Source organism: Pipra filicauda, unplaced genomic scaffold, assembly GCF_003945595.2.
Source record: "Pipra filicauda isolate LSUMZ 115617 unplaced genomic scaffold, ASM394559v2 scaffold71_size5581439_pilon, whole genome shotgun sequence".
Lineage (NCBI taxonomy): Eukaryota > Metazoa > Chordata > Aves > Passeriformes > Pipridae > Pipra > Pipra filicauda.
The window spans coordinates 5,562,517-5,581,114 of record NW_024104887.1 but is presented as its reverse complement, the minus strand read 5'-3'; the positions used below and the strand labels follow the sequence as shown (position 1 = coordinate 5,581,114).

The following is an 18,598-nucleotide window of genomic DNA, read 5'->3' as shown; positions in this document are numbered from 1 at the left end:
GCCGGAGCCCCCGCCGCGCTCCTGGGGGGCTCCCCGGCTCCCCATTTTGGGGTCTTGTGTGGGGTCAGAGCCAGTGCGTGATCACCAGCCCGGCAGGAATACCGCGTGCATTTATTTTTTTTTTTTTTCCCCTTGAAATTCCCTTTTACATAACGAGGCGGGAGGTGGGAGGGGGCCTGGCATCAGCGGAGCGGGGTCGGCGGTGCCCTGTGTGCTGCCCGGGCAGACGGGGAGGGACCTGATCCGGCACACGCTAAAATAAGTTACTGAGCAAAAATAAGTTGAGTAGTCATTTCGCTGTTTGCAGCGTGCCCAGGGTTTTAATATGCGCTTAGACTGACACCCCTCCCTTCCCGGCTCCGAAAGGGTTTGTGAGGTTGCTGAATTCTCTTCACCTGTTCGTCTTACTATCCTGTGGTTATTTTTTTCCTCTCCCCTAAATTTTGGTTGCTGCACCTCAGTGTCCAGGCAAGGGCCAGCTGTGCCAAATGTTGATTTGGAGAAAACTCAGGCAGCTGAGCTGTGAATACTTGAGAATTGGAACTAGAAACTGCTGACACACTGACTTACTGAAATGGATTTTGTTCTTCATTTTATTCTTTTGCTCCTCATCTGCAATGGTCTTATGACCACTCTTATTGTTTTGTTTCATTAACAAGTGGTGTCAGAAGTCTTGAGTCATACAAGGTCAGCTGTAACACGCTGCTCTTGAGAAGGCTTCCTCTCCATGTTATTCTGAAATGCTTAATTTTTAGTTGTTGGCTCAGCTGAGAATCCCACCCTACCAGTTCTCTCTGAGATGAAGTATTTATGGTTAATTTTTTTTAACAGCATATTAGAAAGTTATAGTGGAAGTTGTGGTGGTTGCAGATACTTGCACGTAGTAAAATCCTTTTTGATCCCCCTTGGCAAACTTAGTTGTGGAATTTCTGTAAAGATTCCTACAAGGATTCTTGTGTTCCAGGCTCGCAGAGAGCTTGAGCAGTTACATCTGCCAGACATCTGAGGCTCCAGGATGTGAGAGTAACAATGATTTTCAGTTATAGCAGTTAATTTCAACAACATCAGCAACAACAAAAACATTCTTTTTCTTGCCTGCTCCTGTTGTTGAGGGACTCCCTCGCTGTGCTGACTCCGTGCCACCGTGGCTGCAGATGGAGCCTTAGGTGGGTCAGTGGTTGCAGGAGATGTAAGGCTTTCCAGCCTCGGGAAGGAGGACGGATGAGTCAGAGGAGGAGCGGGTGCAGTAGGAGGGATCCCTCTGCTCAGTCCACAGCTGGACTGGATTTGTTGAGCTGGGCACAGGGTGCTCTCCTTGTCTCCCAGCGGGGCTCCAGGGATTCTCTTGGGGTGTTGTAGCCAGGGTCCTCGAAAGCAACAGGCCTCTGGCCAGGGATTTTTAAAAAGGAAAAAAACAAAGAGGAAGATGAGGTGGCTCAGTGTGGACTGTCCTGAGCTTCCAGCTTTGCTTGAATTGCACTTCCAAGATTCATTTCACAACCATGAGGCCTAAAACTGACCTTCAGAAGGAAAAAGGAAAGCTGAGTGTGCAGTATAATCTTGTGGTATGATCAGTTGGAGCCCTCAGCAAATACTTTATTTCTTGGGTCTCAAGCTCATACTATCTCTCCCAGGGACTCTGAAATACCAGTTTTTCGGTGGACAAGAGACCAGTTGCTGGTAGCAGCAGAAAGGCTCTCGCAGGGATGCATTTCCTCCCAGTTTTATCACCTTTTCAATGCTGAAGAGCACGTGTAGGGAGGTGTTGGTTGCTATCTTGAAACGCAGAGAGAAGATGCAGTCACACTCTCCCTCCACCTTTCAAGTGGACTTGCACATGTCCCTTTTGAAAACCTGCTTTTTTATTTTTCTCCCCCCCACCCCCCCATTTACTGAGATGGCATTTGGGACAAGGGTGGGAATGAGGGCTGCTGGTGTTGCAGGCCCGAGAGCTGATGGAGATGGCAGGAGTTGTCCCTTGTTCACAGTGTGGATTCTGAACCTCCACAGACCTTGTCAGTGGATCCCTCTGTCTCAAAGCATCCTGGGAATTAATTTTTTTCCTTTCTGTGACCTGGAAATAGTAGCTGATGAAATAGCTCTCCAGCCTGCCAGAGATCTTTAGTACGGTATATTTTCCTGAAATAGTATCTGTATTTTCTTTTGCTTTGTTATAGTATCCATATGTCACCCGGTTATGTGAGAGTCAGTCACTGCTGGTACTTTCTGCTTAACCCTTCTTGCCGTGGGTTCCAGCAAATAAGTTCATGCTGATGTACATCAGAGACTGGATGTTTTCCTATTTTAAAATGTCTGCTTGAGGAAACGATATGTTTGGGACTGATTACAGCTTTGCGCAACAAAGAGTTTAACATTTCACATTCTGGCTTTTTTCTAGGCTACGGAGAACTAAATGGTAACGCAGGAGAAAGAGAAGTGTCACTGAAGGGCCTGTGCTCTGATGAAGCCACCGCCCCAGGATCCAGGGTACCCAATGGCAGCCAGCAGTTTGTAGATTCTAATGTCCCCCCAAAGCAGACTGTGAAGGCCAGTGCTTTGGGGAAAGCTGGAATCAAAACCAAGAACTTCGTTCAGAAAAATAGCATGGACAAAAAGAATGAGAAGTCCTATGAAAATAAACTTAGAGAAGGCCAGTCCTCGGACAAGCCAGAGGGAGTGTCTATTCCAAACGGCGTGGTAACCAATAATTCCAGCTATATCACCAATGGCTACGTAGGCAAAGGGGCCGATAACGATGGTAGTGGCTCCGAGAGTGGATATACTACGCCTAAAAAACGGAAAGGCAGGCGCAACAGTGCCAAGGGTTGTGAGAACCTGAATCTAGTACAGGACAAAATAATGCAGCAGGAGGTCAGTGCACCAACCTTGAAACAGGAACTTGAGAGTTTCAAGCCTGATTATAGTGAACAAAAGGGGAACCGAATTGAAAATCCTAAGCCTGTTTGGAAGTACGAGGCTGGGGCTGGTGGAGCAGGCCGGGGAAAGCCTGGGCTTGGGGATGTACCCCGGAAAAACTCTGATGCCAAACCTGGGATTAGCAGCAAGAAGTTTGATGACCGGCCCAAAGGGAAGCACGCATCGTCGGCTACGTCTAAAGAGGACTCATGGACCTTATTTAAACCACCCCCAGTTTTTCCAGTGGACAATAGCAGTGCTAAAATTGTTCCCAAAATTAGTTATGCAAGTAAAGTTAAAGAAAACCTCAACAAAGCAGCTCAAACCCCATCCACTTCGTCGTCTTTGTCATCTTCGTCATCTGCCGGGGAAGCTCAGGCCCAAACATCGAGTCGACTGTCCCAGGTCCCCATGTCTGCTATGAAATCTGTCACCTCTGCCAGCTTCTCCAATGGGCCGATCCTCGCCGGGACCGATGGAAGTGTGTATTCCCCAGGGACCCAGCCACTGCTCTCAACTGCTGCTAGTACTGTACCATCGACCTCCTCCGAGTCAGTAGCCCAGGACATGAGTACAACTTCGACAGCTCTAGAACAAAAGAAATCTGGCCTTTTTATCTACCCTTCAAATATGCAAACTGTGCTCCTGGGTGCAGCGCAAGTCGATTTCCCTTCGCAGACGAATCAGCAGAACCTGGGCGATATCTTCCAGAATCAGTGGGGCTTGTCTTTCATAAACGAGCCCAGCGCTGGACCCGAAACTGTTGTGGGGAAATCTGCCGATAATCAGTTAATGGAAGTGACATTTCAAGGGGAATATCCTGCCACTTTGGTTTCACAGTGTGCTGAAATCACTCCCTCAGGAACTGAACAACCTGTGTTTCCTAAGGCTTATGAGCTGGATAAACGGACTAGCCCTCAAATTCTTAGTGCTATTCTTAAGCCTGGGACTGCTGTTGAGGGTGGTGTCTTAGCTTTGGAGTCGCATCACACAGGTGACCTACAAAAGGCAGACACCGGTAGCCAAGGTGCTTTAGTGTTTCTTTCAAAGGACTATGAAGTAGAGAATCCTCTGGCCTCTCCTACGAACAATTTGCTATCCTCCGCCAAAGAACAGAGGTACCAGAGAGGCCTAGAAAGGAAAGATAGCTGGGGTTCTTTTGACCTGAGGGCTGCTATTCTATATCACACTAAAGGTAATGACTTAACTTGCTCCCTAAGGGCATTCTTTTCTTTTTTTTTTTTATTTTACTTTTGTTTTTATAAGTGCAATATTCTAACGTGATATATTCCTTCCAGCAATTCTGATTGTTTTAAAAATGAGCTTTTCTTTTTTGCTTGCATATCTCTCATGGCTATAACGGTTTGGGAAGCTACGCAAACCGTTGTTTAATTAATGTTAAGGGGTATTTGTTTCCCTGTTCCCGTGGACAAGCGTGAGTGATGTTGATAGGGATGATACTTAGCAGGCCCTCCTAAGCCTCTCGGCATTGGAAGGAGTTAAATGTGTAGGTTCACCCGCTCTGTTCCAGCTTTACCAGGTGATATTCTGTCACTGAAAAAGCTTCATAGTCTGTGCTCACACCTCTACCACCAAAGTGTTGCAGCTTCTCCCCTGGGCAGATCAGACCATGAAATCATGGCTTTGAAGGAAGAAAAAATTATTCCTACAGCCCTAGGTGTGATTTATTTTTCTAAGCGTGACCCACACACACTTTTCCCCTGCCCTTCTTGAATATTACAGCAACAGCAAGACCAATCTTTTCTTATCAGCTCCTCTATAAGCTGCAGATTGAATTCTCTCCTTGTCTTTGTAAGCCACATCTTTCAGGTGATTTTATTGCTTTCATGGAGTCCTTTGTAGTCCAGCTCCTTTTTTTTCCTCCCTGTTTTTTTTGAGATTGAAATGACTCAAACATGATACAGACACTTTAAAATGGGAACGAGGAGAGGGAAGCCTGTGGGATGGCTTGCTTTCTACTTTAGCCTCAGCCCCAGAAGCTCTGAGGTCTTGTGGCAGTTCTTGGCTTCTGGTGCTGGCTCAGTGTTGACAGGAGCCTGGTTGTGTGTTCCCTTTTGGGATGGCATTACTTACCCACCCCTGACCAACACAGGGGCAATTCCTTTTTTTATTTGACCCCCTTCCCTCTCCCTCTGAAGGGAACAAGGTGATAATCCATTTTTTGTTTACTGTTCCACATACAAATGTGGATAATGTCTTCCTCCCCTCTGCAGAGGGTTGGTATTTGGCTGGCTTTGGCAAATTTGCTGTGTTTTGACCCACTGCAAAGTTCTTAAATTACCAGTTTGCAAACTCAGATGCCTGCCTTTAGTAATAACGAGCCCAATCATTTAAAAATAATAACTCCAAATATTTTTTTCAGGTCATCTCCCTCTTATAATGTTAACATTTCAAGCTCTAGTATTCTTGAGAACAGCATTCATCAATTGATTTTATCTGGGTCCTCTCCTTTCAGCTCAGTCTATGCCAGCATTAAAGCAGGCTTTCTGTTTTCATTCTTATGTCTGCCTGCATCTTAAATCCCAATTTCCTATCAGAAAACGGGGGTACCAGGAAGCATAGCATGGAGAGAAATCCTGGGTGATCTTAAGTTTGCAAATATTTCCTTCGCTTCGGTTTGTCCCTTTGTTTTTCAGCCTGAACTTGTAGAAAAGCAACTGTTCACAGCCAGCAAGGCTGATCAGCTCTCCCTTTCTCACTTGCTGTGGAAGACAGATCCCAGTAAAACAATAGCAACAACAGGAAAATAAAGAACACTCCCTTCCCATGTCCTCTCAAGGAGGTGTTAACTTCAAAGCCTGGCTGTGTTTAGCTCTTCTAAACGCAGGAGTTAATTACATTTAATGGCAGGAATGACCACCTGAAGCACCCGTGAAATACTGTTCTCTGCTCTTCTTCTGCATGCGAAGCTCTTCTTCTAGAGCTGTTGCTCTGAAGCATCTTGCTTTGAGCATCCAGAACAAACAACCTGGGGTTCCTGCCCCACCACTCCTCTCTGCTGATTTCTTTGGGGGTAAAAGACGATGAATGTTTCTACTCAGTGTTGTCATTAATGCAGTGATGAGGTGCTCCAAAGAGCTTAGGCTTGTCTTTCTGCTATTTAGTCCCCAAACGTGATTGCTGGTTCACAAAGCAGGAGATCAGTCCAGTTCTTAGTACTTCTGATGATGTTGGGTGTTGCATTTCATTCACTTTTGGGGTGAGTTGGGTTAAGGAGTATTTGGAGGAACGGTGCCTCCTGTCTCCTCTTCATGGCCGTGGTCCTACAGCCAGAGCCCAGAGTGTGCTGGGAAATGCCTCCAACCCAGAGCTGCCAGGGTGTGTTTGCAGGGCAGCAGTGCGGTGGTTAATTCCCACACCGTTTGCTCCATTTATCTTGGGCTGTTTTCCTGAGGTCCTACTCCAAGCCAACCAGTTCCCCTGCAGTAGGAAAGGAATGATTTCACTCAGTTGCTTTTTGCAAACTGCCTTCCCCTCCTCCCTGCTTGGGAGAGTGTGTGGGTTTGCCTGGGTCAGTGTTAGGGCATCCCGGGCAGTTGGGTCCTCGTGTTGTTTGGTTTTGATTTCGAGAGGAGGGTGAACTTCTCCCTCTTGGATTGATCTGTTTGCTTTTGAGCAAAGTCTCGATAGTTTGATCTTCACATCTGCCCTCCCCCTAGGGTTATGAACACAAAGAAAAACGATCATGGGGCAAGGACAGGAGTGAATGTGGAGCACTGGTGGGGTCCCGGTGTCTTCCTGCCCTGAGCTCCTCCAAGTGCAGTAGTTCAGTGCAAGGATGAAGCTCTGGGTGCTGCAGTGAGGGATGGGCTGTAATGTGAGTGGTAGTGTGCTTTGACCTGTCTGTCACAAATGTGCACTGTTTGTGCCTGTAACTGTGACCACGTTGTGTGGATCCTCATCCTGGACTGTAAATAGGCTATGGGAAAGTCTCCAGCTTACTCGGTAGCTTTGTTCCAGCAAACCAGGCTTTCCTATGTGTGATTTGCCCAGTGACTGCATGGGACATTATGGATTGTAATTGCTTCACAGCTTCCTTGTAGAAAGATGGATGGAGGAGGTAGCACACAGGGAGGACTGGCTCTCGTGCAGGGATCCCATTTACCCCACCACAGCACCCTGGGTGCTGGTGAGGCTCCACTGGGGTGTGAGACTTGGTGGTTGCAGAGCACAGTGAGGTCTTAGTGGAGGATTCCTGTGCTCCTTTGCATGTGTCTGGATTGCTTTTTCCCCAGAAGTCAAAGCACTGGGAACGTTCAGGCAAGGCTGATGGTGCACCTTCTTCTTGTTCTCTTGGAAGCTTTTCCTGTTGGTTTCCTTGTGCCCCTGCTTCTTTCTTTTTTTTTTTTTTCCCTCTGTTTAAAGGGCAGAAAGACTCCCTTGATCATCTGATCTGCTTGAGTGTAAAACACGATCCCTCAATGTGGCTGCCTTCACTGACAGCCCGTGCCGCTCGGGGTTTGTGACGGTGCCTTGAAACACTCGCAGGTGACAAATCTGATTTGCCAAGGGAGATCTGATTTAGCTGAGCACTTGTGGGTCTGCTGTGGATGTGCTTGGAGACAGAGACAGTAGCTTAGTATGGCAGACTAGAAGGACCAGGAAGAAGTGATGCTCTGGCTTGCGGTCATTGTCCCTATCTAGGTTAGAGTTGAACTTCTGCCTTGGTGTGGCATTGCCAAAATCCTTATCTTTTTGAGGTAAAACTGGTCCTTGCAGATTTTTTTGGTCCTTCAGAAGAGGAGGCTGGTTGTATCTCAGCTTTTCTTCTGTTGAAACCAGCATCTTCTTACTGCTTTATTCCTTCTTTTAGAGACAGCTGGAAGAAAGGGTTCGTATCGGAATAATTGTCAACGCTGTGCAGAATTCTTCACGTTTGGGCAGTTGCAGGCTTCCAGGCCAGGCTGTCACTGACACTGGGCTCTAGATGGCAAGCTTTGTGGTGGGAAGCTCAATAATTTGCTTGTCCTGAGCTAAAAAGCAAATAATTGAGGCCTCCAGCTCAGCTGCAGAGCAGCAAAGACCACATGGGTGGAGGAGAGGAAGCTGCAGTGTTTCCCTCTTCTGACTTGCCCCCGAGTTTCTGCCTGTGCTGCTGCTTTGTTCCTTCTCAGCATCTCTGCTCGCGTGAAGAAGCAGAAGAGCAGCGTGGAAAATAGAGCAAGGCAGCGTGGGCCAGCCAGGAGTGGCGTTCACTGGAATGGTGAACTGGGTCAGAAGAAATAGCAGAGATGTGAATTCAGCAATTTTCATCCTTTACATCGGGGGGGTGGGAGGGGGTGGGAAGAGCCTTGGTTTTCCATCCCCATTGGTGGGAAGGGGTTAGGTCTCACTCTGTTGCTTATGGCCTTGTAGGGCCTGAGCTGTGGGGCAAAAGCTGATTTAATTCTCCTTTGAGTCTCTGCTCTTTCCAGTTGTCAGGATGAGTACAGTGTATTCAGTACAGCCATGAGTCTCCACAGCATGGAATTTTTAATCTTTGCTTCATTTCTTGAGCAATCCCCTAAACTTAATCATTATGTCCTGCAGGTAGAAGCAGAAAAATCAGATGAGAATGGTCCCTTTTTGTTATGTTTTTAGTGTTTTATTTTAGGGACAATAGTGAGATTTATAAGAACAAAGAACTAGTTCTGTGGCATTGTGCAGACACTTCTGTTTGCAGGGGCTGCCTAGCAAGGAAAAAGTGTGTAAAAGTGCCTGTCTTAACAAGTTATCACTTCTTTCCCCTCCAAGATTATGTACCAGTCCTGCTATAAAGTTTATTGACCTATGAGGAATCCCAGCACAATTCACTGGAGTGTGCCTTAGTCTGTTCCTGACATCAAAGCCTTCCTCCACCACCCCTTTGTTTCAGTGATAGTCCCCAGAAAAAGTGGTTTAGGTGGATGTGACTGGGGCTGTCTGTGACTGGGGCTGTCTGCCCCGGGGAGTTCCTCAGGAAACCTGAGCCAGAGGGCTGTGGAGAGGCCAGCTAATTGTAAAAAATCCTGGAAAACCAGAGGTTGGAAGGGGTGCAGGAGGTGACCTAGTTCTGCCCCTGGCTTGGAGCAGGGCTGGCTTTGATGCTGGGTTGTGCAAGGGTTTATTGGTGGCATTTTATCCAGCTGGGTTGGAGTCCACTGAGAGGGAAGTGTGCCATTTCCCTGGCTGCCTGTCCTGTTTTGGGGTTGGTGGCTCTTGTCTGTTGGTCAGGTCTTTGGAAAGGGCAGCAATGGGTTTGGGGTCAGTATCGGAGAGAGGTGGGCTTGGGCTGATGGTGCCTTTTCCCATGCAGGGTGAGCAACTGTAAGAGTCCTTTGCTTAAACCTGCTCTGAAAGCTTTATCCAGGGAAGACAGGCTCAAGAAAAGAGCTCTTTGAGTCCAAGGAAGGAGGACTGAAAGCAGGCTTAGGGTCTCTTGCATGCCCAGCTCATGGGTATTGTCTTTTATTCCACTCTGCATCCCTGAGCTCACTGCTCTGCTTGGCTGGACCCAGGCATTGGGCAGTGGTGGCTCTGCTGAGCTGCCTGTCCCCCAGGTCAGTCCAACCTCTGTGACAGTGGCCATGGCACTTGTCACAGCACCTTGTGTCAGTTGTAGGTGACTACAGCCTGGAACTGGGAGGAAAACACACGTTAGTGTATTACCAAGTAAAGCAGAATAAATCATTAAATTTTATTTTAAGATGGAAGAAAACCCTTTTTTTCCCTAGTTTGGCATTGCAGTTAACCTAAGTCTTATTTTTTTTTCCTCTGTGAAGTTGTTTCAGTTGGTCAGCCTGTACTATCCTGTGTCCCTGTGTTGCTGGACATGTGAAAGGGAGTACATTGGTCTGCTGATGGCAGATGATATTCAAAAAGAGCTATTACTGCATTGTTTCCCCATGGGTTTTGATTTTGTAGCTTTATGAGGTTGAGCATCTGCCAGCCAGTGTGTCCAGGTATCTGGGATTTACAGGACACTCTACAACACCCTCTCTTTCTGAAAAAGGAGAAGGAAAATTGGAGTCTGAAAAGGTTGGAGAGTTTAGTTGTTGGTTTGTTAGTTTTTTTTATCTAAACAGAATTTTAACAACTTAAAAGTTTTTTGGTGTGTCCTTAATAGTATTTCACCATCTGTCTTGTTGTCAGACGTGTCTTAATACAAGCAGTTCACATCCTTGTGGTGTCCAGGGAAGTTACAACCAAATGAACAGCACAAGAAGGTGTGGTCTATACGTGGGATACAGTAGTGGGGCAGTGCTTCAGCTCTGCCTTGTATTTGATGCTCAAACATTGCTCTAATGTGGAGCAACCAACAACTCAAGAGTAGTTTTTTGTCCCCAGCCTTTGGGGAAAGCTGTTAAAATAGGAGATGCTCTTTAGCTGTTAGGAAATGATGCATCTAACTGCGCTGAATGGAAAACTCGCTCTGCGGGAGGTAATTTTAGTAGCTGGTTCATTTTACTTCGGGGGAATCTGCATCTGGCAGATGAGGGAGGCAGTCCCTCACCAGGCTGCTTATATCCCTGGGGGTGTTAGAGGCTGGCTACTATTCCCAAAGCACTTAAGGTTCCCCCCCCCCCATGAAAGTGCAAAATGTTGCCGTTGTTGTCGTGTCGCAAAAATAACAGACCTCGTAAAATTTTGCCGGGGCCTTCCTTACAAAAGGCTTAATTGTGCAGGGAGGGCTGGCAATATTTATTTGCATGCAATTTCCTGCCCTGGGGAGCTGGAGATTGTAGAGGACAAAGGACAGATGAAGGGTTGGAAAAGGGACGCGATTGATGGAGGTGACACTTGGCACACATCGTGCTGAGGCCATGAGTTTTGTAGGGCTTTTTCTTCTTCCTTTCCCATGCCGGATAGTTCACTTATTGCCTTGTTTTGTGCTTTACTGCACATCCCGTGTAGCCTGATAATCCCGTGCTATTCCCTGTTCCAACCCCCACCAAGGTCCTGTCACCCTCCTTTGTGACAGAAGGGAGACTTGAAAGGTGGTTCTTGCAGGTCGTGTTCCTACTAAATGCTCTTTTTTTAAAAATTTTGTCTCTTAAACTTGGACGCAGGGTACAGTTAGTGTGCCTTCATAAATATTCTAGCTCACAAAGTTCCATCTCCGTAGTGGCTAAATGAGGTTATTTTGAATGGCTCTCTAAAGATGTGACTTGATTTGTGGGACATTTTAAAGGGAAGAGCCTTCTGTTTCTCAGTGTGGATAAAAAGAGCGTTTAACTTTTTTATTTCTGAGGTAAACAAAAGCATGTGCTTTTTCAGGGAGAACTGGGGAGGATTTGTATTCAGCCTGCAAACGTGTTGTAGAGGTAAACTGGGGAAAGAACCTCAAGCCAAGCAGGCAGCCGGGTGTCTGAGCATCACACCTTGCTCTCGGGTGGTGTGTTGGCAGCAGCTTTGCAGTGATGTTGGCACAGCAGTCCTTGCCTGGTGTGCTTCAGCACATGCACACTGTGAGCCGTGTGAAACTTGCCGTGTCCTGCGGTTCTGGTTTCACACACACTAAACATCAACTCGTAAAAATCACCTCTTCAGGCTCCTTGTTGAGGCTGTAACACGCGAAGCAGCGTTAGAGTCGGATTAGTAAAGCCTGAAGTCAGATTGTGATTTGTAGGACTGGGGAACAGTGGTGACATTTCTGATGCTCAGCTTGGCCCTCTGACCCTTAAGACCATGTTACAGCCATCCCTTTGCCTTTTGTTGTTGGATTATTTGTGTCAAATTCAGGATGGGCTGGAGCTGTGCTGCTGGACTGGATGGGGTGGGCTCTGTCTGAAAGCCTTGGCACAGCCGCAGCCGTGTTGTGCCACACTTGGGAAATTAAAGTGTGTTTAAAGTTGTCTCTAATGGTAACATCAATCTGCATAATAACAGTGATCTTCTCCTTTTGCCTTCACAGAAATGGAAGCGGTTTGGAATTTGCAGAAGCAAGGTAAGGGTGTTGGAAAGAATAAATAAACCAAATTGCACTGTCCTGCTCTGTCTGTTGGGATGGGGGATGAATGAGAGTGGATTGTCTGCATGTCTGGAGATGCCTGAGTTCAGTTCTTCAGTGCCTGCAGTTTGTAGTCTGGATTTATCTGTGTTTCATGTCACTAAAATTCAGGACAGTAAGCTGTGCCATAATGGTGGGGTGTTCAGAGAGAAGCAGAGACTCTACAAGAGCAATAAAACCAGAATTAAATTTAATGACTCTTCTCTATGTGTATACAAAATTGCTTTCTATTTCTGGTGCTGGGTGTCACATCCAGTAATAACTTTTATTCTGGTGTATCCCCACAAATCACCTGAGAAGAGGTTCTGTGTGGGAAGAGCTGCATATGGAGACTCATGTGGCTGCTCTGGGGGAGCCAGCCCAGGCTTGGGGTGCGTTGGCAGGAGGGGGGTCCAAAGGAAAAGTCTGTTAAGGTACAAGTACCATGCAGATCTCTTGTGTTTATCTTCAGCTTGTCAAAAACTTAGAATTCTGCTTTCTTTCCAGATCCCAAAAGGATAATCACTTATGATGAAGCCATGGATCGCCCGGATCAATGAAGGTAGCAAGACAAGACTGCCTGTTATAACCTTTCTGCAGCATTTGTGCTGTTCCTGGGGGACAAAAAGGCTTTTATGCTCCTTCTAAATCTTCAGTGCAGCAGAGGAACCATAACTAGAATCACAGGATAATATATACAAATATATATATAGTTATTTAAAAGTGGCAACTGAAAGTAATTAGACTTCTTAAGGAATCTGAAAATTTATTTCAACGAGACTACACACGTGATTATTTAATCTCCGGTACTGAATAGATTTTTTTTTTTTCATTTTTGTTTTGTTTTGTTTTTGTTTAAAGAGTGAATGCAAGTGATTAAGGAATACAGACTCAATTACAAGCCCGGTTTCAAAGTTCCTGCTGTCGTCTACATGGGCAACAGCAACCCACTGGAGAGGCATTTCCACTTGACAAGGTTTCTGTTTCTTGTTCTGTGACTGTAGTGACACACTAATCACAGGGAAATCAGGATGATTCACCATCCTTCATCTCCCCTTTCCCTTTCACCTCCCCCATTTAGTTTCTTTTTTTTTTTTTCTGGTTTGTTTTCCATTGAATGCTGGAGAAACGCCTTGAAGTTTGCAGAGTTTCTTTTTTTTTTCCAGAGAATTATAAGCCGCATGTTTTGCCAGGAGTAAAGCAGCAATCCTATGTGGGGGATATTGTCTAAAACGGCTCGTTCTGCTGAGGGAAAGATGGTAATACTGCAGTTCTAGGATGCATGGTGAAGTCACACAGTTGACCTGGCTCCTGTTACACATTGGACTATTGCAGCTGAAGAGTTATTTCATTTTAAAAGACAACGTGGAAAAATAAGCAATCTGTTTAGGCATTTAATATGGGAAAAAAAAACCAACAAAAACCCCTACTGTTCCCACAGTTTAATGCCATTGTATTACTGGGAGCAAGAAAAAAAAAAAAAGACAAAAAAAAAGTATCTTCTGCTTTCAACTGTAGGTGCTTCATATTTGCTCTGTCTGTCTCCTAACACTAAATGTGCTGGATTTTTTTCCCATTTTCAATGGAAAACTGAAGAGGAATTGAGTTCTGCTAACTTTCATCCTTCTTGAATTATTTTTTCTCTTAAAAAAAAAAAAAAATTAAAAATAACAAAAAAAAGAAAAAAGTTTAAAAAAAGAAAAAAAAAAGAAAAAAAAAAAGAAAAATGGGAATTTGAATCCTTTTCAATTTGTCCATAGAACGCCAATGGCTGGGCTTCCTGCCCCTTGGAAATGCTCTTTTATATTTTAATGCAGTCTGTGTATTTCCGGGCTCTGCTTCTAATTATCTCTTAATAAAAATATATTTTATTACAAAAAAATGGAGGACTTAGGAATGAAAATAATAATTTAAAAAATAATTAAAAAAAAAATCCCAGGGAAAGGAAGGCTTCCTAGCAGTGGTAGGGAAGGCTGAGCAGAGTGCAGGCTCCAGCTGTGTAACCCACTCTGTCCCATTGCAGCTTGTGTCGAGTGTCCAAATCATCTGGGGGTTGGGTAGTTTTTCTGGGTTTTTTTTAAAAGATGGAACGGTCACAGGGTCCAGTGCAAGAGTGAGAAGTGAATAAAGCAGAAATGGGTTTGCTGACCAGCCCCAGCTCCACACATGCCCAATGCTCATTGTGGGTGTCTGTGGCCAAATCCTGGCTCCTGGTTATCAAGGTCAGCAACACTTGGTGTGTCCTAAAATTAGTCTGGACCCTGTGGGGCATTACAGGAAGCAGATAAACCCAAAACTTTTGCATACCCCTTGTGCTTAGATTTATCCATCAGGCTGGTGTCTGGTCACTAGTGGGGTTCCACAGGGCTCCATCCTTGGCCCAGCTCTCTCCAAAGTCTTCATTAACAACCTGGACACAGGACTCGAAGGGATACTAAGTGAGTTTGCTGACCACAGTAAGGTGGGAGGATCTGTCACCTCTCCAGGGCACAGAGGTCCTGCAGAGAGACCTGGATAAATCAGAGAGATGGGCAGTCACCAACTATATGGAGTTTAGCAAGGGCAAGTGCTGAATTCTGCACCTGGGACGGGGCAACCCTGGCTGTGTGTCTAGACTGGGGAATGAGATGCTGGAAAGCAGCACTGTGGAAAGGGACCTGGGGGTGCTGGTCCATGGCCAGTTGGCCATGAGTCAGCAGTGCCCTGGCAGCCAGGAGGGCCAACTGTGTCCTGGGGGGCATCAGGCCCAGCATTGCTGGCCCGGTGAGGGAGGGGATTGTCCCGCTCTGCTCTGCCCTGGGGCAGCCTCACCTTGAGTCCTGGGGACAGTTTTGGGCACCACAATATAAAAAAGATATTAAGTTGTTAGAGAGCATCCAAAGGAGGCCATGAGGATGGGGAAGGGTCTGGAGGGGAAGCCATATGAGGAGCAGCTGCGATCACTTGGTTTGTTCAGCCTGGAGGACACAGGGAAAAGCTCACTGTGGTCTTTGCTCTCCTCATAGAGGCAGAAGAAGGGCAAGTACTGATCTCTTCACTCTTGTTACCAGTGACAGGACCCAAGGAGAGGGCCTGAAGCTGAGTCAGGGGAGGTTTAGGATGGATATCAGGAGAAGGTTTTTCACCCAGAGGGTGGTTGAGGACTGGAACAGGCTCCCCAGGGAAGTGATCACAGCACCAAACCTGTCTGAGTTCAGGAATCATCTGGACAACGCTCTCGGGCACATGGTGGGATTGTTGGACTGTCCTGTGCAGGGCCAGGAGTTGGAATCACTGGTCCTGATGGGTCTTTTCCAACTCAGCATATTTGATGATTCTATGACCTGCTTTTTTGTTTTGTTTTGTTTTGTTTTGTTAATTAGGAGTATGTAGCATGTGTTTTTTTAATTGTTTTTATACTTTTAATAAGATTGTTCCTGAATGAGACACTTGGGTTCATGGTGGGACGATGAAACTGAGTTCTGTACCTTGTGTAAGACGCTTAGCTTTCTGCCACGCTTAGTTTTAAACGTATGACTATGGATTGCCTACTCCATTTGATGTATCAACCACTATATAGTATAATACTGAGTGTGATACTATATAGTCATCATGTATTGTATCAGTCCAGGTTCAGAAACTTGTGGTTGGCCAGTCGCAAATAGTTCTGTTTCACCTATAAACTGTACCACCTTTACAGGTGTGTGTAACTTTGAGATGTATAACATGTTTACAGATGTGCCCGACATCTAGTCCTCCGACATCCCTATTTTAATTCTGTTGAGTCTCCCAACTGCTTGCCAAAAGTCGGAATTGCCTCCGGCTCCGCCGCCGAAGAGCTGGGGCATTCCTGAGCTTTAAAGTGTTGAACAAACTGGATGGTGGGGACTGGGAATATTAAGGTGGAAGAAGTGTTCTTTTTCCTTTTTATTATTATTTTCAAAAAGTTGAAGGCTAGTAGCAAAGTCTCCAGTTTGTTTTACTGGCTTTAAGGCTCTGCTGTGTATTTATTTGCCTTTTGTAGTCACTTGTCGCCTTAAGGGCTAGGTTCCATTAAAAAAAAAAAAAAAAAAAAAGAAAAAAATTACAAAAACACCCTGTTTTGCTTCCCTGGGGTCTGTGCTGTCCTGTACTCCTATCCCAGATCTGCACTGGGGGCCGGGGGGATGCAGGAGCTGAGCAGCACTAACTGGTGCTGAGGACCCTGCGCCTTTAGAACGATCTGAGTCTTGCTGAATATTGGAGGACTCTCATCTTGACCTAGTCCAGTCTTTCATTTAACTAGCAAAAGAAATGCTGAGAGAAACATGGTTCAAGCAATGGGTTGGGTTGGTTTATCCCTGATGCTCATCCCTGTGGCTTTGCCTCGCTGTGCGTGGCCCCTCGCCAGCGGGACCCATCCAGAAACACCCTCGGCAGCACCTTCTCTGCTGTATTTCTGACCATCCTCTGTTCAGACGTCTGTCCTTCTGTCTCCGTGAGCTCCATGGTGTGTGCTCAGCGCTAAGCAGTTAGGAATTCCTCTCTCTCAGCTCCTGTAGCTCCGGCTCCCCAGGATTTCTGGGATAGACTATTGCCTAGAGCCAGGCAGGACCGTGGAAGGAACTTCCTCGTGCTGTCGTGTAACTCGCCCTGTGCTGTCTGCAGTCCTCCCCAAGTCCTCACACAATTCTTAACTGAGCACTTATTAAAAATATCTTAAGATTTAATCTGTTTTCTGATTATTTTTGTGTAAACTTATAAAAAAAAAAAAAAAAAGAAAAAAGAAAAAAACCTGAAATTGAGCTGTGACTAATTTAGCACATTGAAATAACGATAAGGTGTTACCGATAAGTCTCATGTTTTGTTTTTGTTTGACTCAGAGTATTAGTACTGTAGCATAAACCAAATACAGCCTGGGAAGGGGAGCAGCAGCCTCCTGTCCTGGGTCTGCACCCGAGGGTGTCTGTGGGGGCGAGGAGCCGGCGGTGCGTGTGAGCATCTGATGTGTAAGGAGAGCGAGCGTGTATTTATTTGTGCCATTGTTTTCATTACACTGAGTAAAGTAAGTTTTAAAACAAAACCCCCTTAAGTATGTGTAGTATTGGAAAGTGGCACTAAGGGTGAGATCATGACCTATTTTTTTATTAGCTATGAAGATACTAATTCAGGTTAAGGATTCTCTCTCATTTCTGTTCCTGTTGTGAGTTTCCTTGGCAAGCTGTGTGTTTACTGGAGTGAGGATTCCTGTGAGGACAGGGGCTGTCTCCTTTCTCCTCTGGTCATTCATTCCCCACCATTCCTCCTCCACCAGCAGGTTCTTCTGGGCGTTTCCTGTACAGGGTCTTGTGTAACAGAGGCTGAAGTGCCAGCCAGATCCAGCTCGGAATCTGCGTGCTCTTTGGTGGATCAGGGGGCATTTCATCTGCTCCAAGAGGTAATTTAAAAATTGCTCTCTGTTCCTGGTGACAGTGGTTTGGGGCCTTCAGCCTCTGCTCTCTCCCACTTCACCCATCTGGTAGATTGGCAGTGTGTTTCCTTTCAAGGTTTGGTTAGAGTTTGGTTTTGGTTTAAACCCACCACGATCCTCTGTGAAACCTGTTAGAAATCTCTTTTCTCTTTGACCGGTGGGTAGCTCCAGGGCATGGATTCTGCCACTAACCCACTTTGAACCTTTCAGAACCATTAAATCCCTCTGTTTGCCTTCGGTAGCTGCTGTGACCTTCTTCAAAACGTGGAAAGAAACCCCAGTTCTCATTAGGTTGCAAATCCACTGTTTGGTGGCTGGGAGCGGTGATGGGTGAACCAACCAGCTAAAGGGAAAGGAAAATTGCTTCCTGCTAGGAAAAAGAAAGAAAGAAAGAGAGATGGAAGTTGTCCTCCCAGTTGTGCTTGTAATTAGTGCTTTCACACTGTAGCACCATCACATCCTTTCCCAAGTGGCCAGTGGGTGACCTTGGGGACATCTGGGAGCGATGGCATTCACAGCCGTGTTTCAGAACTGCTGGTAGTTTTCCTGTGCATTGTTTTTGATCTTGATTCAGCATCTTCAGTAAATTGCTATGGTGTCCCAAGCTTTCAGGAGTCTTATCCTCTTATCCCTAGAAGATTTTTCTTCCATCCATCCGTTGTGATTTGTTTTCCTTACAGAGGCTGTTTACAAGGGAGATGGTCGAGGTCAGGAGGGAAGAGAGCAAGGATTCACCCAATTTAAAGCTTCTACACATTTTCACAGTGGTGAGGAAGGCAGGAGAAGGGCTGGTGTCGTGGAGTAGCTGAAAAAGCCAGAGTAATTCTAGCTTTGGCCACCACCAGAGCATTTTTCCATGTGGAAAAGCCCTAGTGGAAGCAATTGGAAAGCAGGAACCTGGGCTGGTGGGAAGGAGGAGATCTCGGTGTGCACTGTGGATGTGCTGCCTCCCAGGGATTACAGAGCTTTAGAGGTTTGCCCAGTGCATGTTACACCCAAGGGTCAGGCTGGCTGCCTCTGTCCTACCTGAGATCCTCAAAAGTGGCATTGCAGAGCCATGGATGTCTGGGGAGATACAAGAACCCTGTGGTGGCCTCATGTCCAGGGCATGAGCCTGCTCCCTGTCCTGGGACAGGAGCAGGAGTCCTGCCTGCGCCCTCACCGGGGGATGCTGAGCTGGATTTGTCTTGACTGTTAATGAGAAAGCTTCATATAACGTGTCCAGAGCTCTAAAGCCATTTTGTAAGATAGCAGTGTCCCTTTTCTACAGCCTTATTAATGAGTAG

At 46.1% G+C, this 18,598-nt stretch overlaps 1 protein-coding gene across 2 annotated transcripts; it reads left to right on the top strand.

Annotated features, from left to right (window-relative positions):
* Positions 1-2,511: 2,511 nt before the first annotated feature.
* On the top strand, positions 2,512-14,551 carry NUFIP2 (nuclear FMR1 interacting protein 2). Of its 2 annotated transcripts, none has more exons than XM_039389284.1 (4): positions 2,512-4,111; positions 11,810-11,842; positions 12,392-12,446; positions 13,051-14,551. In XM_039389284.1, the coding sequence occupies exons 1-3, from the start codon at positions 2,605-2,607 to the stop codon at positions 12,442-12,444; spliced, it is 1,593 nt and encodes a 530-aa protein (XP_039245218.1). In that variant the 5' UTR covers positions 2,512-2,604; the 3' UTR covers positions 12,445-12,446; positions 13,051-14,551. The 2 variants fall into 2 exon arrangements, with proteins under 2 accessions (XP_039245218.1, XP_039245217.1); XM_039389283.1 differs by having other exon boundaries at positions 12,746-13,287.
* Positions 14,552-18,598: the final 4,047 nt, after the last annotated feature.

Bases quoted from the DNA above. Each gene is read 5' to 3' on its own strand.
- NUFIP2 (XM_039389284.1), top strand. From the start codon at position 2,605: ATGGACAAAAAGAATGAGAAGTCCTATGAAAATAAACTTAGAGAAGGC. The intron at 4,112-11,809 runs GTAATGACTTAA...TTGCCTTCACAG, and splicing joins TATTCTATATCACACTAAAG to AAATGGAAGCGGTTTGGAAT. The intron at 11,843-12,391 runs GTAAGGGTGTTG...CTTTCTTTCCAG, and splicing joins TTGGAATTTGCAGAAGCAAG to ATCCCAAAAGGATAATCACT.